This window comes from Nycticebus coucang, chromosome 7 (assembly GCF_027406575.1).
Source record: "Nycticebus coucang isolate mNycCou1 chromosome 7, mNycCou1.pri, whole genome shotgun sequence".
Lineage (NCBI taxonomy): Eukaryota > Metazoa > Chordata > Mammalia > Primates > Lorisidae > Nycticebus > Nycticebus coucang.
The window spans coordinates 81851281-81868141 of record NC_069786.1 but is presented as its reverse complement, the minus strand read 5'-3'; the positions used below and the strand labels follow the sequence as shown (position 1 = coordinate 81868141).

Sequence of the window (16861 nt, the reverse complement as noted above, 5' to 3'; positions counted from 1 at the left end):
CTAATATAAGGTCTATAATAAATCTATAGGCCATCTCCAAAAACATATATATTTGCAGAATGTATATTTGTTAAATGATGATCATTAGCAAAGTATAATAAAATTAAATAGTAATATAAAGATACAGGATTTAATAGGATAATACAAACCAAGTTATCTTTAAACTACAAGAAGAATATATGTCCAAAAGTTAATATGTAGTTATTAAAATAAGAATAAATATATATCAGTTTGTCTCTAATCGGTTTCCTTATAGCTTCTTTTTTTTAACACAAGTGAATGTTTTAGTGGTAACAAACCTAAAGGAGTGAAACATTTTTTATTGGATTGCACTGCTTAATTGACATTCATAAAATAAAATATCTAAAATTAAGTGTAATACTCTCTTGTAATATTTTAGGTTTCTTTTACTTTGGGGGGCATAATAATATTTAGTTAGCAGGGCACAAATTTTGCTTTTATTTTTAGTTTCTCCCTATCTTCAACACTGGCTGGCTCAGTAGACAGCCATCAGCCTGACAGGCAGTGGAATAGGTAGGGAAGGAGAGGCACTTGAAGTAGAGTTGAGGGAGGTTTATAAAACCACCTCAAGTTCAGATAATAGGATTTGATTCTCTTATTCAGAGTCTGGCACATACCCAAGATAAAACTCATAATTCTACTTTATGCAAATCATGGATTAGAATAGGAAATATCAAAATCAAACAATTTTATAATTAGGTGGACATATTTATAAGTTTTTCCTGGGGCTCAATAGTGGCAAGTTGTATGTTCTTTCTTCATTCTAAGAAACCAATTCTCAAAAAGGTTGAAATAACAACAACAAAGAGTACAATTAGATTGACGTGCACAACATAAAAACACTGCCAGGGAAGATATTTGGAGTGATTGTACCACACATTGCTTTATTGGTATTTCCTATTTAAAATTAACCTTACAGTACTTTTCCCCAGATATGAACATTTATATTCGAATTTTAAGAAGTAATTCTTTTTCTCAAGTTTCAGCTGCCACTTACTATCAGTTTAATTATTAGAAAATGCTCAAATCCGGGAATACAGCTGTTCTATTTCAGTAGCAGTAGAAGGCCCTCCAGAAACAACACAAGCTCATAACCTGGCCTGACCTTGACTTCTGGGCAGAACGAAACAGCTTGCTGCAAAGCACCAAATCTTGACTTGCTACTGTGAAGGTAACTTCAGTGTCTTTGGAGGTATTTCAGCCACACTGAAGCCACTAAAGCAAAAATCAAGATGTTTGAGGAGCAGCAGAAATAAGGCAATCATTCCCTTTTCTATGTCTTCATAGCATCTGGATGACAAATCTCTTACAGTGAAAAGAGCTCTCAATTGCCCATCGGCTGCCAGGCGAGAGGACGGACACATGGTGGCTTTACTTTAACAGCAGAAGAACAGACACGGTGGTTCAAAGGAACATCTTTTCTTTTTACCAGATGCTGAGTTTCTAATCTTTTGCTTTTTTTATCTCAATGACTAAAATTCAGAATTACATAATTTTAGTGGGAGCTAGTTTAGCCATCTCATTATATGAAAGAATCACTTACAAAATGTGGAATGGAAATGAGGTATACATTGACTATTTATGATGGACACATAGGCCTAACTATGCATTATACTTGATGATTTGAATTTTCAAAATTTAGATTCAGAAAGGCCAATACACGTCTTCTAGTTCGAACTCTCTATATAGATAGAGGAATAGAGTTGTGAGAAGACTAAGATAAAAAGCTCCATTCTTACCAGCAGCTAGTGACAGAGACAGTGTGAGGTACTCAGGTGCAAATGTTTGTTTACATAGGACAGTAAAATAAAGTAAGGCTGTATAAAAATACTGGCATGTAAAGGTATTCATAAAATACTGTATATGTTGATAAATATTAGTGTGTATGCAGCTTAAAATAATGATTTACATTTAAACGGGCATTTATCTGCGTAAAATTAGATTTTACATGCATTAATAAAATCCTGTGCTTCTCTGAGCTTTTGAAAAAAAATACTACAAAACGTAAGTGTGCTAGAAATTTCTAAACATTTTGCATCATGTCGGCATTCAAAAAAGTTCAGATTTTGGAGCATTTCAGATTTCAGATTTCCAAATTAGGGGTATTCAACCTCTACCTGTTTCTTGGGCAAGTTTTTCCTGTGGTAAACCAAAAAGATTGCTTTGATGTTTAGATAGCGTAATGATTTTTTTTGGGGGGTGTTGCTATTAATAATAATCACTCAGCTGGTGTTCTGGGGGTTTTTTTGTTGTTGTTTATTTTGCTTTAAGTACCTGTATTTGTAGCAAACTTAAATGTGTATCAGAACTCAAGGACAGTTGTAGGAAATGTTGCTTTAAGAATCTGAAGGTCATTAGGAATCAATGTTACTGTTTCTATACTGCAATTGATACACTGTTACTTATATCTAATGATTAGTGTGAGCAAATGTACAACCAGTATGAAAAGTCAGGCTTAAAATTAAATGATATAATTATCATTTATTAAATGATCTTTAAATTAAATGTTATAATTCTAATAATATAAGTGACAGTGTGTCAACTGAAGTACTGATTTGAATGTGAATTTGTTTTGTTCTTTATATAAATCAAATTTCTCAGCTTTTTGATGGCCTCCACCACTGACTGAGATGTACGTTTTCAAGCATTATCAGACAGTAGGTTTCTGTTTTTTTACGGTACCCTAAATTCAAGTTCTCAGGAGATCTGAATCTAAATCTGTATCCCCCTACTTCATTCAAAGTGCTTTACGTGTGGGTGTCATTTGGTAGAAACATGTATTTCTGTATTGGAGTGAGGTCTTTGCTCAGGGAGAAAAGGGAGAACATTCTGTAGGAAAACACTCCCAAGAATGGGGTACTGTCCTGTCGGAAAAACATCTAATGATTCTGTAGCTTTTAAATACTTTGGCTACTCTAATGTCATCTCATGGTGAATTAATCATTTAGAACTGTGCTAGCCACTCGAGTTCATAGGCATTTTGATCTGTCAATACAGATCAGGGTTTGATGTCTCTGAGCATTATCAAAGGTGAGCCACTGGATCTTCAAGATAACAAGCCAAATCCAGCCTGAATTCCCGTTAGCCTCTCTGTGTAATAAATACAGTACCATAAGTTCTCTAAGAAAAAAGAACTGGAAAGGGTCTCAGGATAACCTAAGTGAGTTTGATCTTCAAAATATGATAACCTGATGGCTGAGTGAAGTATTCTTTGAGAAAAGATAATAATAGCTAGTAAAATATTCTTAAAACACACACACACACACACACACACACACACACATTTCCAAATATCTACTTTATATAATGGAAACCTCATGCTCTTAGATATGTAAGAAAAATGAGGTAAAAACTTTCTCAGATTTACCACTCCTGAAAAGGCATCCTAGAATTATTTAATAAAACAAATGCCTGTAATTATACAACAAAATCTATGCTATTTCCTAATGGGTTTTAATGTTCATATTAAACAGTGTTATAATTTATATCTATGCATTTTAGATGTAAAAATGGGAATATTTCCATTACAGCCTTTCTTTTAACCCGTATGCCAGTGGATCTAGTGCCAAGAAACAGAAAAGCAAGCATAAGTTATTCAGTTAAGTATGTATTAATTAGTGACATGTGTATTAAAATTATAGGCTAATTTCTTGCCTACATTTGCCTCCTCAAATTTAGCTGGAATGAAAGACCAGAAAGATTGACAGAAAAAGAAAATACACATTTGGTTCATAAGCATTTAATATGATCATTTTCCTACTCTGTAAGTATGCTAAATAACTCCTATATTAACAAAAAATTAGGACAGGTTCAACTGTTTAAAACTGTACCTTTATTGACACCAAAAAAGAATGCTGTGGATGGTATCTGTGGATGATGGCTAAAATAGAAAACACTTATAAATTAATGCTAAAACTGCTATATCATGTGAAGTTAGCTAAACAACAAGTGAAGTTGCATCAGTAAGTATAAGACAGATTAGAAAATGAACTCTATTAACTTCTAACATCATCACTATTCTAAGCATATCTTTATGTAGAATGCTGGAAAAATCAATCTTGAATTTACAATCGATTATAAAATGAGATAATGTTAAAATAAACCAAATGAACATATATTATTAGATTTGATAAAGATGCTGTCAATTAAATATTTAAAACAATACATTTGAGGACATTCAGAGGATAATTCCTTGCCAAAGCACTCCCATTCACTAGGCAAAGAATGGTGTTTCTTGATGTTGGTCATTTCTTTCCTACTTTGCTTTTGGTGCATTCAAAAAAATCGATTTTGCTACATCAGCAAATTATCACCCTAGAAAAACATCCTTAAAAACTGTATATAAAAGTCAGATAAAAATGTCACATTTATATAGTTCACACAATTCAAAATACTACATGAGGAGCCAGATTTTTAAAATCTCTTTCTTACCTGCTTGTGAGCATGGTCATAAGAATTAATGTGGTTGTCAAATTCCTGATGTTTATAGTACTGCTTGTCACAGAGCTCACAGTAAAAATTGGCCTTCAGGTCTTCCAGAGCTTTTGCTATGGTATTCTCCTTCTCAGCATAGTCCTGAAAAATAAAATTTCAAGGAGAGATGCAATTGGCTGTCCCTGATTGTTCTGACAATTATTAACTTTAGCATAATAATTAAAGTTAGACACAGAGTATAACAAACATGAAGCAAATACTGTCAAACTGAATTAGAAGAACTTATGAGTTAAAGTAAATAAAATATCAACAAAATAAGACAAAATAAATAATAGAAAAAATATCAGCAATATAGAGGAGAAAAGCAGACTACATGGCAAGTCTCTATGTCACGTTAATATCAAATAATGAAAATCATATAGCGATGTTGATCCAACTGCAGATTTCTGGCAATTGCTTAGGTGACATAAAACTTACCTACTTTAAACATCAAAAATATGTCCTGTTTGAGGACATCTATATAGGTTCATAAATATTCAAAGTTGGTATTTTACTTTTTTCCTTAAACATTTACATAGTAACTCACTCATCCCAACTCTTATTTCATTTGAGTAATGTTTTCATTTTGACCCACATCAGTTTAGTTTGAATTTTATAATACCCTCTAGTCCTTGGAAAATAAGACATGTTTCTGCAAGCTAATTATGTTATTTACTTAAACTGAAAAGGCTTAAAATGTGTAAGTAGATTGCTTTCATTATGTGCACAATAAAGATGGTTATACACCCAGACTCCTGAAAAGATGAAAAAATACAGTTGTTCATTATTAGTTTTTGTTTAAAAAGTATAAAATAGCAGAATATTTTGCTATGGATTTTAGGTTTTCTTAAATCTAACTGTACATTCTATTTCATGCCTTCTTAAATGTTAATGTTGCCAGACACAAATGAAATTTACATGTAGAAACATTGATTTTTCACTGAAGTGCTGACATAAAGATCTCTATGGCAATGGGATAAATAAACAAGCAATAAGGACTCATAGGTTGAATGTTTAAGTTTCTTCTATAAAATGTAAGGGTGATTTGTTGGTAATTTAATAAATGACTATTACTTTCCTTATTTTATTGTGTGTATATTTCTACACACATCAGACATCATAAAGTTCATCATAATTTGGAGTACATTAACTTGTGCTAATGAATATAATTTTTTTTTCTTTTTGTTTTTGAGGCAGGGTCTTGCTCTGTTGCCCAGGCTAGAGTGCAGTAGTATCATCATTGCTCACCGCAACCTAAAACCTTGGGCCAAGCAATACCCCTGCCTCAACCTCCCAAGTGGCTGTGGCTTACAGGTGTGAGCTACCACTTCCAGTTAATCTTTCTGTTTTTTTTGTATTTTCTACAGCTCCTGGACTCAAGCTCTCCTCCTGCCTCAGCCTCTCAAACTGATGGGACCACAGGTGTGAGCCACCCTTCCTGGGCACATTTCACCCAGTTTCTCACTTGATAGACAGTGATCCATTGTTATGTTTTATTACTTTATCAATGTCACAGGAAAATTTGATAAATTGCCAAATAATTTAAATTGTTTATGTACAATTCCATTAATGCCAATAGTTAATATACTGGTTATCAGCAGATTTGTGAAATACTCCCAATTACTATACTTAACTGCTTTCAATATGTTTAGAAAATTTCATTTGAAAAGATGAAAATGAGAAATATAGATCTAGACAGCTTATGGAATTATTATGAAAATCTTCAAAATAACTACTCTGTAAACTGGCCAATTTAAACTTAAATTAGTAGTATGATTTCATGGCTAAAATGTGTGAATCAGAGATAACATCCCAATCAATATAGGAGTTATATTATAATGGCAACAGTTTTTCGTTCCAAGTAGAATTAGCTCTAGAATAATCTTGAACTAATAGAAATTTCTTGGTAAAGTAGATGATTCCTTTCATTAATTATAATTATAGTAAAGCTGATTCCTCTCCCTAAATTACTGATTACTTCTTAATCATGGTATAAGCTTTTTTTTTCCTTCTGAACATTTAGATTCCTCTAGAGAAGCAATAATTGCTTTCTGTATTCTGCCTACAAAAATGAGAAAATTTTGAGTGGAACAAAGTGAGATTCTTAGGTAAATTGCATTCTTAAAAAATATTAGCATCAGCCTAAATTTGAAAAGAAAAATAGCTATTTAAAAATAATAATAGCTATTGTTAATTCTGTGCCTATTTAGGTCAGGCACTGATTAAGAATTTGGATGTATTGACTAATTCAATCCTGATTCAAATGGTAAAGACGTGTCTTCTCTACACTGCCTCAGTTTATGGTTGAGAATACTGAAGCGTGGGAAAGTTAAAGAACTGATTCCAGGATATAAAGAGTGACGTTGCAGCCCATATTTGAATCCAAATAATTTTGTCAATAGTATTTAATTATTTTAAATAATTTTTAAAAAGGGAGAAAAGCATACAATTCCGGGTGTGTCCACCCATCAGTTTTAATAATTATAAACTCATGGCCAATCCTGTTTCATTTTAGCCTATTCAATTTTATACCCTTTCTTGTGTTCCAGATAATTTTTAATTCCGAACTTCATAAAGTTTTCCAAATGTATTTCATATCATTTCATATACTGTAAACTTTTCAGTATGTACCTTTAAGTTTGAAGGACTTTAGTAAACATGATCACAAAACTAGTATCAGACCTAGACAAACAAAAATAGCAGAGAAGTCACAGTCATGGCTTACTGTCATCAATATCCAGTCAATATGTTCAAATAGCTCCAAATTCCTAATATTTTAAAATAGGTTGTTCAAAACAGGATTCAATTACAGACCACATCATCAACTGATATCATTCTTAGTTTCTTTTATTCTATTAAGTCTCCATCTTTGCCTTATTCTAATAATATCTTTTTCTGATTTTATTTTAATTTCAGAAAGTGTTTAAAGCTATGAAAAGAACGTTATAGAGACATAAAAATAAACTCTTACATGGTCTTCACTTAAATAAAATTATTATTAATATTTTGCCAGACATATATGTTTACTTGTTCTCTCTTCTTTCTATCTCTACTCTCCTTTCAGATATTAAAAGAAATATAGAATAAGTGAAGTTGAGATTGCAAGAGAAAGTTTAGTAAAAAACATTTTTGGTGGAGAACTTAAACTTGATTAAAATGCAAAAAGGAATCAATGGTGGATTTTGGAAACTGTTAGCAGAATAGAAAAATTTAGTTATTGTATGTGCATCGTAAGGGAAATTATCTGTGTGTACTGTTATTGATTATGCATCTTAAAACATTTCTGTAGACAAAATTAGGCCTGGACAGTCTAATATGCTCTGTGATCCTTCTTTATTGTGGGTGATACAGAATCAGGTCCTGCCTGAGATTGCAAAGCACATAGTAAACACAGCCATTCTAGTGCAGAAGATAATAAAAACATTTGAATAAGATGCAAAATGATCACAGCTGCTCATATATACGCTACACAGAAAGATCCCCCTCTAACTGGGAAAGCAGTCTGTGTTGAACCATGAACAGAACTGCTGTGGTGTATCACTGGGCATGATATCAGAAAAACAAAAAAATAAAGAATGAAAAAAAGAAGAAGAAACACGTTTCTTGCAGTTAGTAAGTTCATCCAAACTCATTACATTTTGCATATATCTAAAAATAGTGAAGGCTGAATCCTTACTTTTAGGAAATCAGTATGCACATAATTTTTAAGTTAGAAAGTCAATAATATTAATTTGCAACCTCAGCAACTGAACAGTACATCTTACAGATAACAAATTGAAATAAAGAAGTTAATGGTTTACCCAGGGACTCAGGAAAAATCTATCCATTTAATATTTTTAAAAAATGAATAGCACCAAAGTAAAACCTTTAACGATGAAAAGTTTCTTTTCCAAAATGATGCATCTCATGGTGGTTTGATCCTAGCACATGGTGTGAAATAATATTCATTCTCTCTTGAAATGTATCCCTACCTGGATATGTTTGAGTACCTTTCCTTGATGAGTATAAGCTCCTTGAGGGCAGGGTTTTGTACCTGGTTTTGTTGGTTTTTTTCCCTTGTATCTTGAGAGCTTTTGACATAGCCCAGCATAAGTAGCAGACACTCAACAAATAATAATATATAATATTATCACTGCCCTTTTTGTTTTAAGAATGTGTACAGAGGGAAAGAGGGATGAAGCGAGATAGTGGAATAGAACTCTCCAGCACTCATCCTCCCCAGAAACATCAACTGTTCACACACACAAAAATACCTTCAGAAGAGCTCAGGAAACCAATTGAACCACTTGAGAGATTATTGTACTTAGATGTAGCATAAAAATAAGAAAAGATGCACTGAAGAGTGTAGGGAAGACAGTTTATGTTATCTGTATTACCCCTTCACCAATCCCCAGAATCACAACATGTAGAAAGTTATTTCCCACTTGGGAACAAAAAAGGAATGTGACCACCAGACTTTGCTTCACATCCCATCACTGGAACTTCCCCCGTAAAATCTAATGCTCAGGCATCCACTGCCTCAGACTCTAGGTTGGTACCCACAGACTGAGCCTGCAGGCCTGCCCTGACTCCAAGAGAGACCTCCCAGGCCAAGGCTTCAAGCCGATGCAACAGACTTAATTTCATCTGCCCCACTGCTGGTAACCTGCTGGGTCTTGGGTTCTGGACTTCTGCTCCCATATCCCCAGGATTTCGGCCTGTACTACCACCAGATTAACCCTTGATGTGTAGTCAGGCTGAACGTGTGGACACAGTTTCATACACACCCAGCCCAGTCCCTATTCCACCAGATTCCAGGCTGGTAGCTATGGACTGAGCCTCCAAGCCATCCTGGTGCTGGACAGGTTCTCATAGTCCCACACTTCAGCTCTTCTTTGTAAACTCTGTCTCTGAGTAGACCCTCATGCCAGGGTGACCTCAGTCGCCTTAAGCTTTGGGCCCAACTTTAGCTCGAGGATAGTCTCCCCTTTAGCCTGAGTCATTAGGTCAACAAACAGCACTTCAGGCCTGCCTCTGTGGATATTGGATCCAGGTCTACCCACTGCTAAGCCAGCCCCTGCAGCCCTGGCTCTATGTTTGCTCCAGTGCCAAGGTGGAATCATTGGCATCAAACATCATGAAGGTACTTGAAGACATAGCCCCCAGGACCATCTTTGCATAACCATGTTCTGTGTTATTCCCCAAGGACCCAAGAGCCAAGCCAGTTATCCTAGACCCAGCCTCTAGGCCAGGACTTGTATACCTAGCCTTCGGGCCACCGCCAGCAGACATGTGTAAAGGCTGCTTCCCATAACCCAAGGCTCAAAAGGACCCAGGGTTCATGTCTGGTCTAGCATATCCAGGGTACAGGCTCATTATTTAGATACCAGTGCCAGCCCAGACCTTGTGGCCTGAGGCTCTAAGACCACCCCTATAGACTCAGGCTCTCAGCCAGGTCCTATAAACCCAGGACTTAGCTATGCTCACATGAACTCGGATTCCAGGTTCACTCCAGTGAAACCAGGTACAAAACCCACTCAGTAATAGACAATCTCTTGAAGGTTTAGGCAAAAGGCACACCCAGTGTCAGGTCAGCTCCTATGGACCCAGGCTTCCTGCCATCCTCCCTGGATACAGGCAGCTGAGGAGGCTGGGAGCATCTTTTTACCCTTTGGAGAAACTGAATACATTGTGGTATAGGGCTTTCATGTTTTGACTCTGACTTGTCACATGAGGCTGAGTATGGAATTTTCCACTTGTGACATCAAGCTATTCTCACAATTTTTCAGATTGTAGAGAATTTCAAATTTCATTTTTTTAATTGGGAATGCTCCATCTGTAACAGCACATTTGATAAGTCCAATAGGAAGGTGACTAACAAGGATAAACAAGTCTCCCGTGAAAGAACATCCTAGGAGCTGATGGGTTTATTGTTAAACTCTGCCCAACATTCAAGAAGGAACTATTATCAATTCTTCTCAAACTGTTCAAAAAATTAAAGAAAAGAAAACATTTTTAATCTCCTCTTATGAAACCAGCACCACCCTGACAATAAGCCAAACAAGGATGTTACAAGGAAAGAAAATTACAGGTCAATATAACCATAACACCTGGGGGTGGGGGGAGGTTCTTGAAAATTTTTCTACAGAAATACTAATGAACAAATTCAATACTACATAAAATTATCACTTACCATGACCAATTGGGATTTATTTTAGGGATACAAGAATGCTTAAACATACACAAATCTATAAATGCAATATCCATATTAACAGAAGGAAGAGCAAGAACGATATGATCATCTCAGTAGATGCAGAAAATACGTTTCACAAAACTCATTTCCTTCCATGATGAAAGATGTCAGCAAATTAGGTAGAGATCAAATATACTGACATGATAAAGGCTATGATAGGCCTACAGCTAAAAGTTGTGTCAGTTGTGTAAAGTTCAAAGTTTTTCCTCTACTATCAGAAACAAGAATACTCACTCTTGCTACTTCCAGTCACATAATATTGAAAGTTCTAACCAGACTCAGTAAGCAAGAGAAAGAAAGAAAAAAACATCACATAGAAGAAGATGAAATCCAACCGCCCTTGCTTGCAGATGACATGATCTTATATATAGAAAACCCTAAAGTTCCCAAGAAAAATCTGCTAGAACTAACAAAGAGTTCAGTAAATTTGTAGGACATACAATCAATACATAAAAATCAGTAGTGTTTCTATACACTAATAATAAACTATCACAAAAGAATCAAGAAGGCAGTCCCTTTTACGGTAGGTACAAAAAATGTTGAGGAATAAATTTAACCAAAGATGTGAAAGACCTATACACTGAAAACGATAAAATGTTGATAAAAGAAATTGAAGAAGACACAAATAAATGAAAAGATATTCTGTTCATGGATGGGAAAAATGAATGCTGTTCAAATATGCATGCTACCCAAAGTAATCTACACAGTTAATAATACCATCATTAACATTCCATGACATTTTTCACAGAAATAGAAAAAAAAGTCATAAAGTTGTCAATTAAAAAATAAATTTTAAAAGATGACTATAAAAGAAAACAAATACTAGCAGCACTAGATACATAATATTTTTAAAATAACTGCTCATGCTTGGATTTGTGGCACCCAGTCATTTGGAGAACACCTGTTGAGCTAATCCCAGGCTATGTCCCATACAAATTACCATTGCTAAATAGTTGCTATAATCACATATTATATCCTTCTTTTTCTGCTAAGAATATTCTATTTAAAATACTTAAATCAAAGAGCTATAAATAGATTGGGCACTGTTAATGTATAATTATTTTAAATGTTGAAAAGAAACATTTGTACATAATTAACATTTATAATACTTTGAAAAATCAATCTCTCTTTTCTATTGCTTCAAGAATAAAAATCATCCTTGTGATTTATAGGCAGGATAAATTTCATTATAGTTTCTTAAAGAGAGGAAGCAAAAAATAATCTTTGATAAATTCAGATTATGAGAAAAAGATTAGTCAAGGAAGAGATGCCAAAATTATTCTCTTCTGGAAGAACATCCAGACAACAAATTCACTTGGAAATCCATAATCTACACTTACCAGGCAGCAGTGCGCATTTTTGGACTGTATCTTTTATTCCACAGACTGCTTAACCGATTGAGACAATTTCCAACAACCTCATGCAGTACCACCTGACTGCCTTCTGCTCTAGCCTTTGTTAAGGCGTCTTTCATTTTCTGTCCAGGGGTTTTACTAGCTCATGATATGGAGCTTGCAAAATCCCCATGCTGGACTAATTAACGCACAACCTAGAAGTTCTGGGGCATGCCAATCCCCTAGGTTCACCTTCCACCACTGTGGAGGGTAAGAACTCAAGTATAAATTATGTCCTCTTTCATTTTTCAAGGCAGACATTTCTAAGATGCATTTCTAGATTTTGCAGAGTGAAATGGAGCACTAGTTACTTATAACAATGTCAAATAGCATAGTAGTATTTTAGAATTTCTTTCTTATTGGCTACTTTTTCTAGAATTCATTCTGCTTCTTGGGATTATGCCTCAAATAAATTACTTGCTTTTTGTCCTGGGCTTCACTTTCAAGGAGAAATTAACTAAGATTATGAGGTTTTTGATGTTTTCTATGAATATCTTGCTTACAAGCTACATTTTATAGAATAACTTAAGATGATTCCTCAGTTCAACACTTTCCAATAGTCCCTCACCATTGTTGGAATAAACTTCCTTGCAATGATCTACAGGTCCTATGCTACCTAGTTTCTGGCTACGGCTCTGCCAGTATCTCCTATCATTCTCTCTCCCCACTTAACCTTATCCATTCCGAGTTCCATAAGGTTCCTGAGTTTCCTAACTATACATCCACCTTGGCATTTGGGCTTGTTATTTATAGCATGTCCTCATGCCACATCTTTACATGAAACATTCCTTTCCTTATTGCATTTCTCTACTAAAATACTATTTGCTTTACTTCCCTTGTCATTCCTCTAAAAAAGAAACACTTTCTAAGTTTTGTCTTATTTCACTCTTTTATTTCCTACTAATGTTAAAAAAAAAAAGAAAGATTTTTCAGGAAAAAAGCAGTGATAGAACACCTGCGGACAATGGGGTGGTAGAGCTATGTTAATAATATGTATAAAATAATGATACGAGAAAAGTGGTTGCAATGTTGTGATATAATAAAAATAGATATATATGGTCTTTGTCCTGGTTCCTGACACATAGCTTCTAAAATCCTTGGAATCTCTGGAATTATAGAGTGCTTTTTTCTGTGCAAATAAAATGACTGGGGGAGGGGGTCCTAGATAGCTTCAAAATGGGAATTGGTAACTGGAAACACCAATTAGAGAAATTCCAATTAGAGAATTGGAATTCCAATTAGAGAATTGGAATTTTCAACCCATGCTGAAACCTTTAGGGTGAGGAGAAGGCCTGAAGATTGAGTCAATAATCAATAATCAGTGACCAATGACTGAACCATTCATGTCTGTACTGGAAGCTCCTTAAAACCCTCTAAATTATTGATATCAGAGGGCTCTGAGTTGGTGAACACAGTGAGGCAGCAAAGACACCAGTTCACTCACAGAGAGCAAGGAAGCTCGACAGTCCTTCTCCTGTTTTGCCAGAGGCATCTCTCCTATGTGGTTGTTTCCAAATTACATCTTTTATAGTTAAATGCACGTATAGTAAGTAAACTGTTAACCTGAGTTTTATGAACCATTCTAGCAAACTATCTAACCCGAGCAGGGGCTATCAGCAAATCCTAAATTTAGAGCCAATGGTCAAAAATACAGGTGGCCTGGATATGGGATTGTCATCAAAAGTGGGAGTAGTCTTGTGGGACTGAGATCTAATCTTTGGGGTATGATACTTAACTCTGTTTAGTGTCAGAATTGGATTAAAATTTAGGATACCCAATTATTGCTAAAAAAAAATGGTGGATTGGTTAATATGAATTTTTAAAAAACCCTCATAACTAATGTTTGAAGTAGTATATGTATAAATATATTCTAGTAGTACTGAAATTAGTTTTTATTTGGTTTAAATTTTTTCTCTGTTTGGCAAGAGAGCCACCATTTCTGGGTGATAAAAAGCTAAGCTATTGTCTCAAAATAAATTTCATTATGCTCTGAAAGGACAGATTCTATTATTGAAAAAGCTGAAGAATGGATCACACAATAATTTTGAGAAATAATTTGAGTTTTTCACTATAGAAGAGATAAATAAGGGATGATTCAGAAAACTACAATTTGACCAAAAGTCACATATGTGTAGAATAAAATTATACTAGAAAAGTGGGCATTTAAATGTAAAGTTTTTTTTTTTTCAAAAGATTCCACAAAAATGCAAACTCATCTACACCATCATCAAAAGTATTGGCAGAGACTGAATGCTAAAAAGCCTGTGCACTGAATATCATATGTGGTCAACCTTAGTGGAGCTAAATAAGGTAAAATTCAATAGTAAAGAAGAAAAATACCAAATGTCCACATTTCTTAGAATTAGAGCATAAAAGTTTTTTTTTTTCCCCAAAAGTTATGACTTTTTTCCAGAATTAGTTTCAAAGCAAGAGGAACAATTCATGGGTTTTAACTACTTCTCTTCTGTGATTATTTGGCTGGTAGAAACTGTTAAACAGCACGCCTTCTCACCTTAGATTCTGTTAATGTAAAAGAAGACTGGCTCCCCCAGCCTCAGCTGTCATAGTACAGCTGTGTCCATTTCATTTGTGTATAATCATCATCCACAGGGTGCCTCTCCAGAAGTATCTGTTGCATTTTTCATCCCAGGAATCCACAGGAATCCCTAGGCTGAGACCAGTACTTATTATACCATCTGGTTAATTTAAAGTGGTAATCAGTACAACTTTAGAAGGCATCAGAAGATTCAGTTAGACTTATCCCTTCACATTTGGAATAGTCTGACAGACAATATATTTTAATAGTTGACTAAAATTTAACATCACCCTCAAGTTTCTCTGTATATAGTCAGGGCTATGGGGGATTTCATTTTTAAGGCAAAGGAGAAAATGTACAATAGGTTTTCTAAAGCTAAGGTGTATTGTATTTTAGTTCATATGTATATAATCCTATACATGAGAATTCTATGTAAATAGATTCTTCAAAGTGTCTCAGTGTAGAATATGAGCCATAGTAATTGAGGATAAGTATTTTACCTTAGAAATCTTTCAAATTTGTAGGCATTGGCCATTTTCTCTGAAAGGAAGAAGGCAGGCATGTAATGATCTGACCCAGATTTGCTACTGTCCCAGTTATAACAGTAGTCTAAGGAAAGACAGCATAGTAAATCGTCTTACTAGTTACCTTAGCTTGTGTCTTTTCAGAAACAGAGACTTAGCCAGGAAGCCGAAGTGGTTTAACTACGTGGCTTTAAGCGGCTTGAGGCTTCAGTAAACATGGGTGGAAGAGTATAAAGTGCGAATGAATGGGAAGTAGGATAAAGTCCTCTGGTTTCTGCTCTGACATGTTGAGAATGTGAGAGCCATGGCTCCTGACCTAACCAAAAGAAAACTGATGAATTAAAATGTAAAATCAAGGATTATTTGAGAATCATCAGAGACCAGAGGTCACAGAGTAAAATAGCATCTCAAAATCTGGAGAGACAAATACATTCAGAGAGATAGAGAAACGATTTTGATCAGAAGCCACTGAAGCCATGACTTGGTAGGGACTCTTAAAGATGAACTCTGCTGTGTAGCTGTATGCTGAACGTGTGTGAAGTAGAAACTCCTGGGGGCTCCAATCTTAGAGGGACTCCCAAACACTTTTTGTGGGCTTCCTTTCACTTTACCACATTCTCACCATGATGATCTGAGAAACAGTCTCTTGTCTACCAGTCTACTCCTGTCAGGTAGACGGGAAAAGTAACTTCTGTGAAATAAGCCAATTGCCTACTTCAAAGTGATTGGAGCTTTCTAAAGCTCATTCAAAACACTTGCTTTAGCCAGAAGAAGGAATTCATTCCCAGTACAAACCCTATAGCCTTCCTGTCTCACCTGAGTTGGGGAAAGCTGAGTTGAGGAAAGGCAACACTGTCAGCAGGACTCAGGAATTCAAGTAAGCATATGGGAGCTTACAGACAAAAAAGTGCAGTAGGAACTGGGAGAGACAAAAAACTAACAAGCAACAACAACAACAAAGGCTAAAACACAGGAGAAACTACTATTATAATCATAGCTCTGAGACATAGACACATTAAAACACAAATATTTAATCTTAATCCAAAGGTTATATATCTTTCCTTTGATATTCCAAACCTATCAATAGCGCTCCAGTATATTAAAGAATTAAAGCTGAAAAAGTTTCCTGATGCACACTGTGCATAGGGAAGCACAAAGTCAAAAGTACAAACAAAATCAATAAGAATAGAGGAATTAAATGTCTCTTGCACTTAACAAAAATACTCATAGTAAAGGTCTATTGACCTTCAGTTCCTATTACCATCTGATACATGTCCAGTTTTTAACAAAAGCATGCTAAAAGTTTAAGGGGGTGGGGGAAACAACCTGAAAGGAAAAACCAAGCATTATAACAAAGCCCAGATGTTAAAAAAAAGTCTGACTCATCAGAGAGAAAGTATAAAAATAAGTTAATACATGGGTGGTGCCTGTGGCTCAAAGGGGTAGGGCGCTGGCCCCAAATACAGGAGGTGGCGGGTTCAAACCTGGCCCTGGCTAAAAACTGCAAAAAAAAAAAAAAAAAAATAGTTAATACATTAACGCCTCTACAGGAATAAGTAGATAACATGCAGGAATAGAAGGGTTATATAAGCAGAGAGACAGAAACTCCAAGAAAGAATCAAAAGAAAATACTATATATTAAAAACACTTTAAGTAAACTGGAGAATGCCTTCAATGGACT

General features: G+C 35.0%; 1 protein-coding gene across 1 annotated transcript in view; it reads right to left on the bottom strand.

The window, feature by feature from the left end:
• The window catches only part of ZNF804A (zinc finger protein 804A), a 317052-nt gene that overhangs the window by 57981 nt on the left and 242210 nt on the right, over positions 1–16861 (bottom strand). The window contains exon 2 of the mRNA XM_053597330.1: positions 4453–4596. Coding sequence (XP_053453305.1) covers positions 4453–4596 — 144 coding nt within the window. The remainder of the gene's footprint in view (positions 1–4452; positions 4597–16861) is intronic.